This window comes from Falco cherrug, chromosome 9 (assembly GCF_023634085.1).
Source record: "Falco cherrug isolate bFalChe1 chromosome 9, bFalChe1.pri, whole genome shotgun sequence".
NCBI lineage: Eukaryota > Metazoa > Chordata > Aves > Falconiformes > Falconidae > Falco > Falco cherrug.
Window position 1 is genome coordinate 33,437,706 of NC_073705.1, and position 13,516 is coordinate 33,451,221.

At 43.9% G+C, this 13,516-nt stretch overlaps 1 protein-coding gene across 11 annotated transcripts in view; it reads left to right on the forward strand.

Moving 5' to 3' along the window:
• The window catches only part of ARHGAP22 (Rho GTPase activating protein 22), a 151,518-nt gene that overhangs the window by 115,827 nt on the left and 22,175 nt on the right, over positions 1-13,516 (forward strand). For all 11 annotated transcript variants that reach the window (XR_008734011.1, XR_008734012.1, XR_008734013.1 and 8 more), the window contains one exon: positions 11,083-11,290. Coding sequence is in view for 7 of the 11 variants with exons in the window: in XM_055721234.1 (XP_055577209.1) it covers positions 11,083-11,290 (208 nt within the window). In the remaining 4 variants the exon portion in view is untranslated. The remainder of the gene's footprint in view (positions 1-11,082; positions 11,291-13,516) is intronic.

The window sequence follows — 13,516 nt, forward strand, 5'->3', positions numbered from 1 at the left end:
TTAGTTGCTCTTTTTTTATTCTCCTCCATCATCACGTAATTGGTCTTGTAATTTCCCCTTCCTACCTTCCGAGTTGCAGGTCAGGGAAGGGAACATTCAGCCCCTGACCTCTTCTAGAAGTGTTCCTGAAAGGCTAGCAGATTCACTGAAATGTGTTACCCATTTTACAAGTTTGAGCTAAATTCCATGTTCTCTCCAAGCACGGTCAGTCAAGTTCGGCTGTTGTTAGAGCTTAGACCGTGATCTTATGCTTGGATGGTGAAAGTGTAAGTTATGCTTTATATTGATTGATGATTTTAGTTGGATAGTGGAGTATACAGGTAATTAGCTAACAGATTTTCATCATTGGATGAGTTTGAGGAAGCAACAAAGTGACACTATACACAATTTACTTGGTACGGAGTTTTGCGATTGTAGGTTTTAGACTGACAGAGATATTTATGATGAAGTTTGATTTGCGTAAGCACCCATGTGTTCAATGTTGATCCTGTCTGATCCTCAGTGACTGATTGTGCTGTGTCTAGGTTATCAGCCTCTCAGGCTTGAGATATGGGAAGGCTTGAGGCCATAAGCTTGTTTGGTCTTCTGAATGGATAAAGGGGCTGACCTTCTAAATTTTGGTTGTAAATCTAGGTCACAGGCTCTGCCAGGTTCCAGAATGGCCAGAAATCCTGGTGGCTCATTTCATTCTGTACAAGACGAGGATCAGCAACAGGTTTTAGACTCCGTGATCCTTATGTTCAAACCCACAGCTGGAATTCTCATCTTTCTGTAGTGATGAGACACTGTGGTGGCAACAATCATGTTACATCATAACTACTTTTTACTTATTAACACCCAGAATTTTTGGAAAACTCTTCTGTGCAGTGGGGACATCAACATGCAGTGAACTTGGAAGAGAAAATCTGCTGGTCAGATGCTTTCTACAGACAGAGCTTCAGTCAAGCCTATGAAATCTATTAAATGTAGACAGGCATGTGCAAGACTCAGTAAATAAAAAGTTCTGTAAAAGTTTTTCTTATGTTGTGGGGAGAAAGAAGTTTTCCAGGGCACATTTGCCCAGGTCATTGCTTGCTAAAAGGCATTTTTTGTTGCTCTTGATGTTTCATTCTCTAAATGCTTCTTGCCTTTGTTTAGAGAGAAATAGACCAATAAACACAGGGGTTTGGCTCTGGATTCAAAATGCTGTGGTTAAGTGACGTTAGGTCTGTTTATCATCTTTTCTCTGTGAGCAAACAGTTAAAATATCAATTTAGAGCATAAAGTGGTCAGAGTCCATGGCAGGGTAATTTACAGTGCTGCTTAATTCCTTTCCTGACATGTTTTAGAGAGATGGGAAGACACCTCACACAGGTTAAGCAGAATCTACTCTGACAGAAGGACGAACATAGCTATTTGCGAACCTTTTAACCCAGGATGAACTGGTTTATCAATCAGTAAGCAGAAGCCTGTTCATTCTCAAAATATTTCATTTTACCAGTGAAGGTTGAGACCCCAGCCTAGACAGGGGAGGGGTGTGGGGACATCATTTTGTTCAGAGAAGGATCTCTCCAAAGTGTTTGGAGAGGGAGGAAACTGGAAGGGAAATTTTCGCTACAGGGGACATGCTGACATACTGTTGAAATCTTTCCTGCTGGGTTCAGCCCTGTGACTGATCACCTGTAGCCATTTCACTGCCAGCTTTCAACAGATACAAGATGTTCAAATGCCCGTGTTTGCCTAGGTTAAAAAGTGAGTCTGTACAAGGCTCAACTTACTTGAAAACTAGAGAACTTCAGCTCTTATTCTAACTTTGATATGAGGTCCTTTCTGTACAAATAGATGAAGCAATTTCCTAGATCTGAGCTCCCTCAGACAGGTCCACTTGAGTATATCTGTATATTAGCTAATACTCTGTGTAAGACAGTGTCTAAAAATACTCACACCCTATGGCACTTGCTAGAGCTGTGCAAGCCAACAAGTTTGCTCACAATCAGAGATGAGGAGGAATATTTTCTGAGTTCATGTGGGTTCACCATTCCTGTCTGTTGCAACCAGATTCAAGACTGAATTTGACCTGAGTTAGATGCCAAGCCTGAGACATGCCTGGATTTTCAGAGGTTGTGTGAGCTGTAGTGAACTTCCCAGCCAGTCTCAGGGCTTGTAGTGACATGTACAGGCAGGATGCTTTCTCCCTGTTCTGGTACCTGCAGCAGAATAACTGCAGTGGTGCTAGCTCATGAGAGCATTACTAGAACTCTCTTCATACAATGGTGCCAGGAAAGAAAATGCCTGCAGCTCCACAGCAAACAAAATTCTGTGAGACTTACTCCCTGAACAGTTTTAGTAACCTAAGTTGTTATTTAGAAAACAAGGGTTGGTCAGTGGTAAACTTCTCTACAACTAAACAAACAGCAATGGGGAAAGAGGGATTTCAGACTCCATTACCCCTTCTTTCCTTGGCACGTGTACGGGGAGAGCTCCAGGTGAAAATGTTGATGGTAGTTTATATGTAATTTGGACAGCTTTCTGGATTTTATTGCTATTCTTGCAGTATCAAGTGTACTTCTGGAGTCTGCAGCCCCTGCAATCCAGTGATTATGTGTGAATCTTGGATTTCATTTTTCAGAAATGTGGTTAACAGAGAAAGCAGGATCCAAGTGTGACCTGGGAATTCAAAACACAAATCAAATATTTATATTTAGTGATTTTTATTCCAGTCTTATATTCTGTGGTCTAAGTCATGATTTTTAACATGATACTTTGAAAGGGATTGAGAATTGTTTCATATAAGGAGATAGGTGGTAACTGTGGAGTGTGTAGATATGGAGCGCAATGTTGTGTTCTCGCAGGACACCTATAGCTGCAAAGTTAACCATGTGCAGGGAATAACACTGAAGCAGCTGTCGTTTTATGCTTTAATTGTGATGCTCATGTAAGCAAGCACGTGCTCCTTTTTTCTTTCACCAGAGAGCTGTGTTTGCTCTTTCTCCGGGGAAGAGTTTGCATTGTCTTCTCTCATGCAACTCACAGTATTATAAGCTATGCTGAAGTCTAACCATGCTTTGAGTCATGCTGTGTCCTTGGCCACTGAGAGGCTGTGAATTTCACAGGTTAATTAGGCTTTGCGTATAACAATATTCATGTTAAACAACATGACTTTCTATTTCATTGGATACCTTCTTGTTCTGGTGTTTTGAAAGGTGGAAAACAGAAATGGAGAAGTGAATGGAAGAATAAATGTCTGCATTTTCTGTCTCCTGGGCTCCCATCCCAAGCGTTGAGTCCCAGGCTCCATAATGTTATTTGCAGACGTGAGGCTAATTTTGAGGCATTGTTCCAGGGATTAGTGCCAAAAAAATCCTGATGGTGTCTCAGCCATTCAGAAGAGGATTGGTCGTGCTCACCCGTTAGCACTGTGGGCAGCCTCTCCCTAACCTGCAGCCTGCTGTGTTCACCACAGGCGAAGAGGGGATAATAAAAGGGTGAAGAACACCCAGGATCTCATTTGTAATTTTTATTTAAGGATCTCCATTGCTTTTCAGATATTCTTTAGTGGGCTTTAAATACTGTCCAGTGTATTGTCTGGGCTTTCGGTGTCTATTTTTGCAATTGTGCAATACCTTGCTACTCAAAATATACCTTGAATAGCTAAGGGGAATACCTTACTATCTTGCTACTCAATAACTAGAGCTTTTGATCCTAGTGCTGCCATGACCTGTATTGAGAGACAGTCTTTTGATCAGAACAGAGAATGTAGAGACATAGTTTGATCTCAAGTTTCATGAGTTGTGGAACAACACTGTCTCAGTGACTGGGATAATATCAGAGCCTGACATGTGTGTTCAAACTGAGCCACTGTGTAGGTAAGGAGGTGGCGGGCCACTAAGTTCAGATGAGCATGGTCTGTGCAGTGACCACAAAATGGTATTTTAATAACAGAAGCAGAAGAGCAGTTGCAGACAGGGATAAGTTGTTGGGTGGTTTTGGTTTGGGGTTTTTTTTCTGCAGAGGGAAATGAAGTTAGCCAAACTTGATAAAATTCCCCAGAAGTTTGGCGGAAGCTTGGTGCAAAGGTTTTGAGTGGTGACGGCTGCAGATCTGCAGTCACATGAGTGCATTTTGTAAATGGGATGGAGGGCTGACCTGTGTATAACTGCATGAGGCATTGTGTGATAAGTGTTTTTCTTAACTACAGGCTTCTTACCCTGAAACCAGAGGCTGAGGGGGTGAATATTTTACTGCAAGTAAGTCCTGGGGAATTGGTTCACATGTAAGGAGCTTGTAGTTCCCTCCTCTACCAGTTATGCAGCTGAGCTATTGAGCATCAGACAACTTCTCTGTAAAAAGCAGAGGGTGTAAGCACAAAAAAGGTGCACAGGTCAAAGACTAGCTTTTCCTAAGCTGTGTAAAACTTTCCAATGTATCCCAGAGCTGTGGAGGTACTCTCAGAGTATGCTAAGGCTAAGGTGGGGGTATGTCCCCTCCAAAATGAGGTTTCTGCTTCTGGTGCTTTGCAAGCAGAACAGAGGCCAGACCGGGGCACCAAGTTGCCTGCAGCACAACTAACATTGCCTGTATCAGGAAGGGATCCAGAGTGTGGCATGCAGACAGCAACTGTTGCTCAGCTTTCCAGCTATCTAGAATAGATCTGACAAGCAATTAGAGCATGAATATATTACAGAGCCGATGGGGGATGCCTTTGTTAAAACTTGTGACCCATACTTAGCTGCTGTTTACATTGGCGGCAGCTTCGAGGGTGGGCAAGACCCTACCTGCCTGTCTTTCTACTCTCTCCTTCCCCACGCGGAGGGAGCTGGGAAGCTCTGCACCTCATTGGATATTTCAAATGCTTTCTGCACAAGTCATAATTAATGTCGAGTTGCGGAGCTAAGACCAGATGTGCTGCTGAGATTATCTCCCAGGGCAGATCGGCTGCTCTCCACTCCGTAGCGCTGGGTGAATGGAAAGCTGCCAGTGCTGGGACTCAGAATGTGTCTGATGCCTGAAGTCAGGACTTTCTTTCTCTGCCGCTCCTGCTGTCTGACACTGCCTGGTTTCTGCTTAAAGCTCAGCGCCTGTCATGTAGCGGAGTGCTGCACAAGAACGAGAGGTATGAGATGATTTTCCGAGTTTAGATTTGTTATGTTTTTCTTTTCCTAGAGGAAAAGCAGATATTTGAGCTTAGCCTCAGACATAAGCTAGGAATCTAAAAAAGGAGCTGACTTTACAAAGGGGGAAAGAGTGGGAAGGACCCGGTTTATGGCCAAAAATACCTACTGGATGCCAGTCTAACATTTGAAGATAGTTCTGAGGAGATGCATTTCTGCTTGCTTTTACATAAAATATTTAAATGGTGGTACGTGAATGAAAGCAATCGGCTCCTAGTATATGGAGGCTGTTCTTTGTGGGGAATGGGGTCAGAAGACACCACATTCTACCACAGACCCGTTTGTGTGGCCTTGGGCAAGTTACTTTTTTTTGCTTGATTCCTAGTTATCTGTTGTTTCCTTTCCTTTCCCTCATTCTCACATGTTTTGTCTGGCTGGATCGTTTAGTCGTTGGGAACTATCTTTTCTTAGGCATGTACAGCTCCTAATGTGGAACTTCTTTTCCAGTTGCTGCTACAGTAATTCACAAAGTGTGTGCTTGGGTGGGCCAGGGGAGGGGAAACAGGAGTTATAGGTTTGTGTGTGTTTTGTGCTATGGAAGCATATGCATTTCTGAATGTCTGCCCATGATTTGTTCTCAGTGCTTTCATGTGTGAGAGGGACAGATAAATGGGAGCCTAAGTATGAATGTGGGAAGGTAAAAGCAGACGCTTACCTGTGCAGGTGAGCACGTACACAATATTTATATCCGTAAACTGCCTGTCTGTGAGGCACCACATGCATGCGCGGGTGTATGTACTGCTGTAGAGCAGCATCCAGGTCTGTGCTTGATTATCTTCCTGCACATCTTTTAACGTGAGCGTGTGTGTACTAAGCTCTATGTACAGCTGACACAGGAGTGTCTGGACTTTTCCTGCTTTAAGCACATACGAAGTCCTCAGTCCTCCTGTAAAGAAAAATCTACTCAGGAACTGACTTTATTATCTCTGTCTTCAGTTTATTTTGGTTGAAATCAGAGCTCTGATGAGGAAAAATGAAGCAGGGAGCATATATTTTCCTGCCCACTGCATGTCTGGACAGCATAGCTGAATGTATAGACTTTGTATGCCTGGAGCTGGTGGGTGAGCTATTCAGGCCAGGACAGAGAGCTTGTCTGTGTCTTAGTCAGTACATCATTCCTGGCTCGCTTTTTCCACAAAGAGCCACCTAAATCTTTAAAGAACAGAGACAGCTTGTTGGAGTAGAGGAAAGAAATTCTGTAGCTCTGCTAGCCCATTATTTTAGTATCTCTTGAGTCTTTCTGAGATTAAAGATGTGGTCCCAGGCATGTTGGGGTTTTTTCTGCTTTGAAACCAAATAAAAGAGCCTAGCTATAGATAAGGGTCTGACAAGGAAAGTTAACCCTTGGGTTGATAGTAGCTTTTGACTTTATTTCCAGCCTAACTCTGTCTGGGAGTGTGACTGGATGGCACTGGCTCTACTTCTTCTGAATGAAAAGAAAGACTTTAATGTCTTCCAGCAGGATCATCAAATGGAGTGAAATGCTGCCAAGTTCAGTCTGAGCTGCTGGCCCCAGTGATTAAAAACAGGCCTGTGCCTTGAGGAGCCGGCGGATGAGGCTGTGTGTGACTGGCTCCACATTCGCTTTTCCTTGCAAGGCAGGGCAATCCCTGTCCAGCCCAGCAATGCTGTCATATCCTGGTAGTTTCAGGGACATTTTACTACACGTTTTACAAGCTCTTCTGAGACCTAGCTGAAGCAAGATGAGCTTTACAGAGCTAGCAGAACACCACCTTCTCAGTCTGCCCTGTTTAACCCTGGGAGACTGAAGTAGGTGCATCTGCTATGTCTCTTGCTAGTGTAGCTGTAAGAGCCCTAGCAGTAATTTTACTGAGAGTAGACTTCATCAAGGCCCCCCCAGCAGATGTCTAGATGAAAGATTTCCACAAGCCCAGAACTGTCAACAGCTCCAGCTTGCCTTTGACAGTCCCTTTCCAGCCCTACTCCAAAGATATCTCTTAGCTTGCTTCTTCTCTGAACCCTAACACCAATTTCCTCTCCTAAGCTATGGACAAGATGTGCAGCCACTGCACAGATAAATGGTTTCTCCAAGGCCAGCTTTTCAGCCCCACTCTAACTGCAGCTGTCTACTTTCTAAACTGCAACCCTAATGCTCTTACTGCCAAAAGACCTGGGCAGGGAGCAATCTTTCTTCTGAGCAGTGGCTGGAGGGGGTCCTTCTCTATGGCTCAGCAAAAGAAAAAAAAAAAAAATAGGGCATAGAGCTGCAGTGTAATTGCAGCTGCAAAGGGAAAGGTGCGGTTACCAACAGACCTGGCTTGGGTGATATATTTAATCTGTGCAATGCTTGGTGACTTCTAGTGCTTCCATGGAAAATTAAGGTTCAGCATTGAGAGGGAGAGAAAACTTAGATCTGCAATTGGAGTTGGGCTGGAGTGGGACTCCCGCACCAAAGTGCGAGGCAACTAGGAGAGCTGGGCTGAGATATGTCTTTCACCCTGGCAATGGCTTCAGGGTCTTTTCTTCCCCTCAGCCAAAAATGACCTGTGAGGGCTGCGTGATGTCACCTGCACAGCCCTTCAGCACATGGGAAGTAACCCACACTTGTGCCAGCTCCTTTCAGTCATCATAGTTAGGTCAGCTTCATCCCCAGTCATCCCAGCCTTGGTTTTATGGCTGGTGTTTCTTGTTACCTATTTGAAATGGTGCGAAGGGAGGTGAGTAGTATTGCAGAAGAAGAATACTACAGCGCCTTTGTTTCCTCTGAAGATCGCTGTTTCCATCCAGGAGAAAAAGGTGTTACCAACTTCTGTGCTTGAGAAGGTGGAAAGACAGGGTCCCCAGCATCTGGTTCTGCAGCAGACACCCATAGTAATGTTAATACTGTGCTTGTGAAAGGTCCATCTGCTGCTCCTTCTGAATCTCAAAGCAGGTCACCCTTCTATCTTTATCTGTTATCTTAGCACCACATTCCTTAACCTCTGTGTCAGTGGTCTCTGGCTGCAGTCAACTTGTTACCCAGGAGTCATTGACAGTACCTACAGACAGGTACTGCTCATGTGATCCAAGTTGACCAGGAAGGCAAGGACTGATGTTGCTTGAAACATATTAGAGCATGTTGCTGCCCACAGACCAACCAAGGCCAGGGAAAAGTAGACAAAGCTTCACACTGCAAGTGGAGATTATGCATGCAGTTTTGTGTGTGCTTGCTTATGTGTGGGTCTGACACTGCCTTTGTCCTTGCTCTTAGTTAAGTCTAGAACAGCAGCGCATGAATTTCTGGAAAAAACATGATGTCTGTGCCCTGTACTTGGGGAATGCAAGAGCATTTACCTCTTTCCCAGAGCCTTCTCTAAACAGGCCCTTTAGGAAACGGCTGTGATTCAACATGTAGAGATCTGAGAAAACAGGACTTGTATCCTGTAATTGCCCTGGCATCTACCACAGCCTGACCTTTCTAAACCTCTGCATCTTGCATGTAGGAGAGTGAATACTATGTATATATACTCAAGAATACTCAAAATATGTATTTTAAGGAAATAGATGGATTTGGTGGGAGGAAGTCTGGCTGGAGATTGATGATAGCGTATGGAGGTTTTTGTGTCTAAGGGTCTGACCCAAACTTGTTGCAACTCATACTGAAGAACTTTGGTTTGCATTGGCCTGTGTCCCAGGATCAAATGTTCAGGTCAGAAGAAGAAAGGGAAATGGTCACTAGCAGAACAACACGAGGGAAGTTGGACAGGTGTCCTGCAGGACACATGTTCCTGCTCAGCTTTTCACAGCTGAGGGGCCTGCAATTGGCTTGCACTTCTTGTTAGCTGGATCATTCTTGTGTGTATTTACTATGATATGCAATATTGAGAGTTCGTCCCCTATAAGCAGAGAGGCTGAGAGATGAACAGGCCGTGGACACTTCACTTTTTCAGCTATGATCTGGATTTGGAAGTTAGCTGAGAAACTTGGTGGAAAAAGTTGCTCTTTCATGGCTTTCCAGCCTCTGTAAGTGCCCTGGAAACAGTTTGACAATGCTGAGCCCCACATACCAAGCAGTTCTGCTGTGCCCCCTCATGACAGCAGGGATTATGTGATGAGATTACAAAGCAACCTGTGCAAAACCAGGAAGAGATTCCCTGTCCTAGAATGTGACTTCAGAGACACCCATCTCAGTGAAAATTCAAACAGATTAGAGAACTAGAAAGCCTTTATTCTGCAAGAAAGCCAATGTTCACAGTGATAAAGGTAAGTCACACCCATGCTCCAGGACATGCCCTCCTGACAGGATAAGGAGGGAATTTTCTTTGAAACTTTTCATGGCCCTTCAGCTCTGACACTGTAAAGCAGTTGTGTAGGCTACAGTGGTAAGGAAGGTTTCTGTCTTCTATTGTATAACAAACTGGCAGGGAAAGGAAAATTGGACTTTAGGATGCTTCTTGCGTATTTCATTCAGGGAGTTGAAACTGGTTGTAAAAGGTTTATTTCACTGAGGATTCAGCAGGGTTGGACTAAATATAGAAAGCAGCTATGGTTTGGCATGGTGTCTCCCATGAATGACAGTGAATGGAGGTTAGGAAGCCTCCTACCAGAAGTTATTATCCTCCCATGAATATAGCCCTAAAAACCAGAAAATATGATTGCTAGCAGGAACATAAGCAGTGCCTTAGGAAAACCAAGTCCCCTGGCCTTGTATAAGTGCATGCATGCATCCATTAAACACTGCTTTTGGCTATTGCTTGTGAATACAGTGTAACTCCAATATTGCATGCTGGTTTTTTTTCAGACCTGCAGGATTAACTGACTGCTGAGTGCATGATCTAAAGCTCCTTCATATCAGTGGAGGGCTTGCTGTTCCTTTGAGAAACCTTTGAATAGAATTTCCTGTCTGCTATAGGCCTGGTCTTATCTTATATTGTGTAGATTATGGAATTTTTTTACTGAATTCTTATTACCAAAATATGGTTAACTTGGATGCTATCCTCCCGAACTCCACCACACGTTGTAGGGTGCTAGAGTTAGGGTTTCAGAATACAATTCAGTGGCTGCTCTTTCAGATGGAGCACTCTCCTAGTGGCAGGGACTGAGCTAAGATCTCTGGGTCTTACAGCCTGAGCCCCTTCCATGTTGTCAAACATACCTGGTGCCAATAGTGGCATTCAGCAGCAGGTACCAGGAACTCCAATTTCCCTAAAGAGAAAGAGACAGTGCTTCATACTTGGTGATATATGTCTACAGTAGATCTGACTTTAATTACCTAGGCCAGTCTATTTTTAGAGTCTCCAGTGCTTCCAGTATTTTCAAGGTGCAAGAAGTACAGTGTACACATTTTAGTAGGAAGGGCAATGTATTTTGCATGCATTTTATTCTGTGTTTTAATTTTCATTCACCAATTTTAATTAAAGAAAAAGAAATAGACATGCAAAGCTTGCAGGATATGGTGGGGGATTTTCACAACAGCCAGTTTTACTGTTGACAACTGTATTCTGTCACATTAGCAATCCCCAGCTAGGAGGATTGCTCTTGTTGAGCTGGGCAGCTGCAAACTGTTAAGGGCAACTGTGTAACAGCGAAGAGGTGGGTGCCTTCAGAAAGGAATTGTGTCCCATAAAGTCAATGTAGCCTTTGTTTTGGCATTCTTGGGGCAGAAGATGCAATGGCAGTATAATTACTTAATCCAGATTCAGCACAGCTGCAGATAACCACAAATATAATCTTAACCCCACCTTCCTTGTGCGTAATGAGACACAAACTGGCTTAGGGCAGAGATTAGTTTGAAGCACTCTTAAGCAGGCAAAAAACTCAGCATGTAATTCTTGGTTTTAAAAATAATTTTTTTCTTCTGAGTCTGCTTGAAACTGGGCCTTCACAGAGGTTCACCTTCTCCTGGTGAGCTTCCCTCATTTTATGCCCTGAGTGGTAGCTCAAGAAGAGTTTAAGTTGACACCCAGATATTTCTCTTGCTCTCTGTTGGCAGGGATCTTTGGACAGCGATTGGAGGACACCGTACAGTATGAGAGAAAGTATGGGCAACGCTTGGCCCCACTGCTGGTGGAACAATGTGTGGATTTTATTCGGGAACGAGGTCTTACAGAGGAAGGGCTCTTTCGGCTCCCTGGCCAAGCCAACCTTGTCAAAGATCTGCAGGATTCTTTTGACTGTGGAGAGAAGCCCCTTTTTGACAGGTGAGTTGACATCACCAGATTCAGGCTGGTTTATCTGTGGCAGGTAAAATCTGGCAGGAATGGCCCTGCAGAGGCTATCCTCTTTCCACACCATTCTTGCCTTAATTTAAAGTGCCACTGGGGCTTTTTCCTGCATGGTGTTGGCTATGGAGGTCTTCATTCAGCTTAGTGCTTGAGCAGAGGGAAAAAATTATCCCATTAATCTAGATAGGGCTACTCCAGTGTTTCAGTTTCAGCAAATGTTGAATGAAATGCATTGCTAGATTTGGGTGTGCCATACTCAGCAGTTGGCGGGATGCCACCATAGAAATGGATGTGAAGGAGGTAAACTAAGCTTTTACTGCTTTCAGATGTTGTATTCTCCCTTGCCACAACCACAGCAGATCTACCCAGGGGCAGTATCTCAGCTCTGCTCCTTCCTTTGTCACCAGGCTTCAGAATAGTCGCCATCATCTCACACATCTTCTCTGGCTGTTATGCATGCAACATATAGAATTGGCCAGCATGTCATAACAAAACACTTTCTGACCCTAGAAGAATTCTTGGCCAAAATGATTTTTTTTTTTTTAATCTACAATTTCAGTAGCTGAGATGGAACAGTTGTCTCAAAACTGAATGTATCTTTTGATTTTCAACAAAACTTGAGTCAAATGTTTCTGAAATAAAAACGGCAATTTTGCATTTTTCTTCCTAGTATAAAAATGTTGATGTAATCACTCCTTGCCTGGTACACAGACATGCTAGCTGTCTTTTTATCCTACTAACCATGCCAATATCAGGGAGCAGCAAGGGTCAGCTGCTCTGCAAAGCAGGGTGAGCCAGGAGCCAAGTGTGGTAACAGACTGGCAGAGGCTGTGACACAGTCCAGTGATCACCAGGCAAGTCCATATTGACGAGGCAGGTTTGAGATCTGGCTAAGTAATCTGTCCATGAGCCAGTGTCCCGGTCCAGATCAACAGGGTCTGTGGCCAGGCACCGACATGGCTGTAAGGCAGTGGGAGTTGTAGTTCAGACAGGACAAACAGTAGAGGCTCAGCTGAGCATCAGCTCCCACGGGAAGTGTCAGCCCTGGCTCAGAGCACTCCATCCAAGGTCAGCAAGGGAAGAGGGGCAGCTCTTGAGCTGCACTATCTCTGCATTGACCCTGAGTACAGGCAGTCAAATCACCAGGAAGGTGCATGCTTTCAGGCCCCTTGCAGCCAAATCCTGTCTGTACTTTGCAACCAACATTTCCTTCCCCATCTCATATGTATGTGCTACCCAGGGTGAAGGCTGGCATAGTGCCAACCTAAACAGTGCTTTGAGAAATGGGCCTTGACTCTAACAGAGATCTTGAACTCCAGGCATATTTGCACCCAAGGCCATTGTGTAAATTTGACCCAATCACTATCACAGGTCAAAAGTGGGATCAGATTTGTGATCTTGACTTGGACACCTGGCTCCATTTCTTGCTGGAACTCACTAGTACCACTTTCCCAGGTGATGCAGGGAGCATCTGATATATTGCCAGCACATTAACCTAGGGAATCACTTCCCCTGGAGCTGCAGCCAGTGTAAACATTGCCAATAGCATCCCTGCTTACTGCTGCAGGAAGAGCTAGCACTCTCCTGCAAGGGCACCAGTGTTTGGTCTCATCCTGGGAAGAATATCCTTAGAGTTTATTTGGAACATTCTTCTAATTCTTCCCTCCCCTCAGCTTCCCAGACCACCCATCCTCCTTTCTTTGATTCTTAACCACAGTCAGTATTTGCTCTCTAAATGGAAGTGTCAAATATTTAGAGATATTTTCATGAAAAAGTAAAGTTTGAAATTGTCAAATTCTCTCACTTCATCTTTTCTTAAACAAAATCTCTGTATTTTTAACTGAATGTCTGAATGTTCTAGTTCAGAATTACGATTACCTTAATTCATGTGAAAGTGAACAAAGTTATTTTGGAAAACACTCGTAATCTGGAACAGGAGAATCTACGGAAAGAATTAATGACAGTTTCACTTTCATGTTTTACCTTAATCTAAACAGAGCCTCCCCCCAGCATTCTTAAAGGAGAAAGCACCTTTATTTCCATAGACATTTGCACTGGCTAAATAGATCAGTGCTAAGTCTCACCTTTAACAGAGGCAGTAAAGATCTCCACGAAGGAATGCCTGCCTTTAGGGTAGTTGATTTGAAATGTGATAACTGAAGGTTCTGTACAGAATTAAAGGAGGCAAGCAGAGGGGTATCT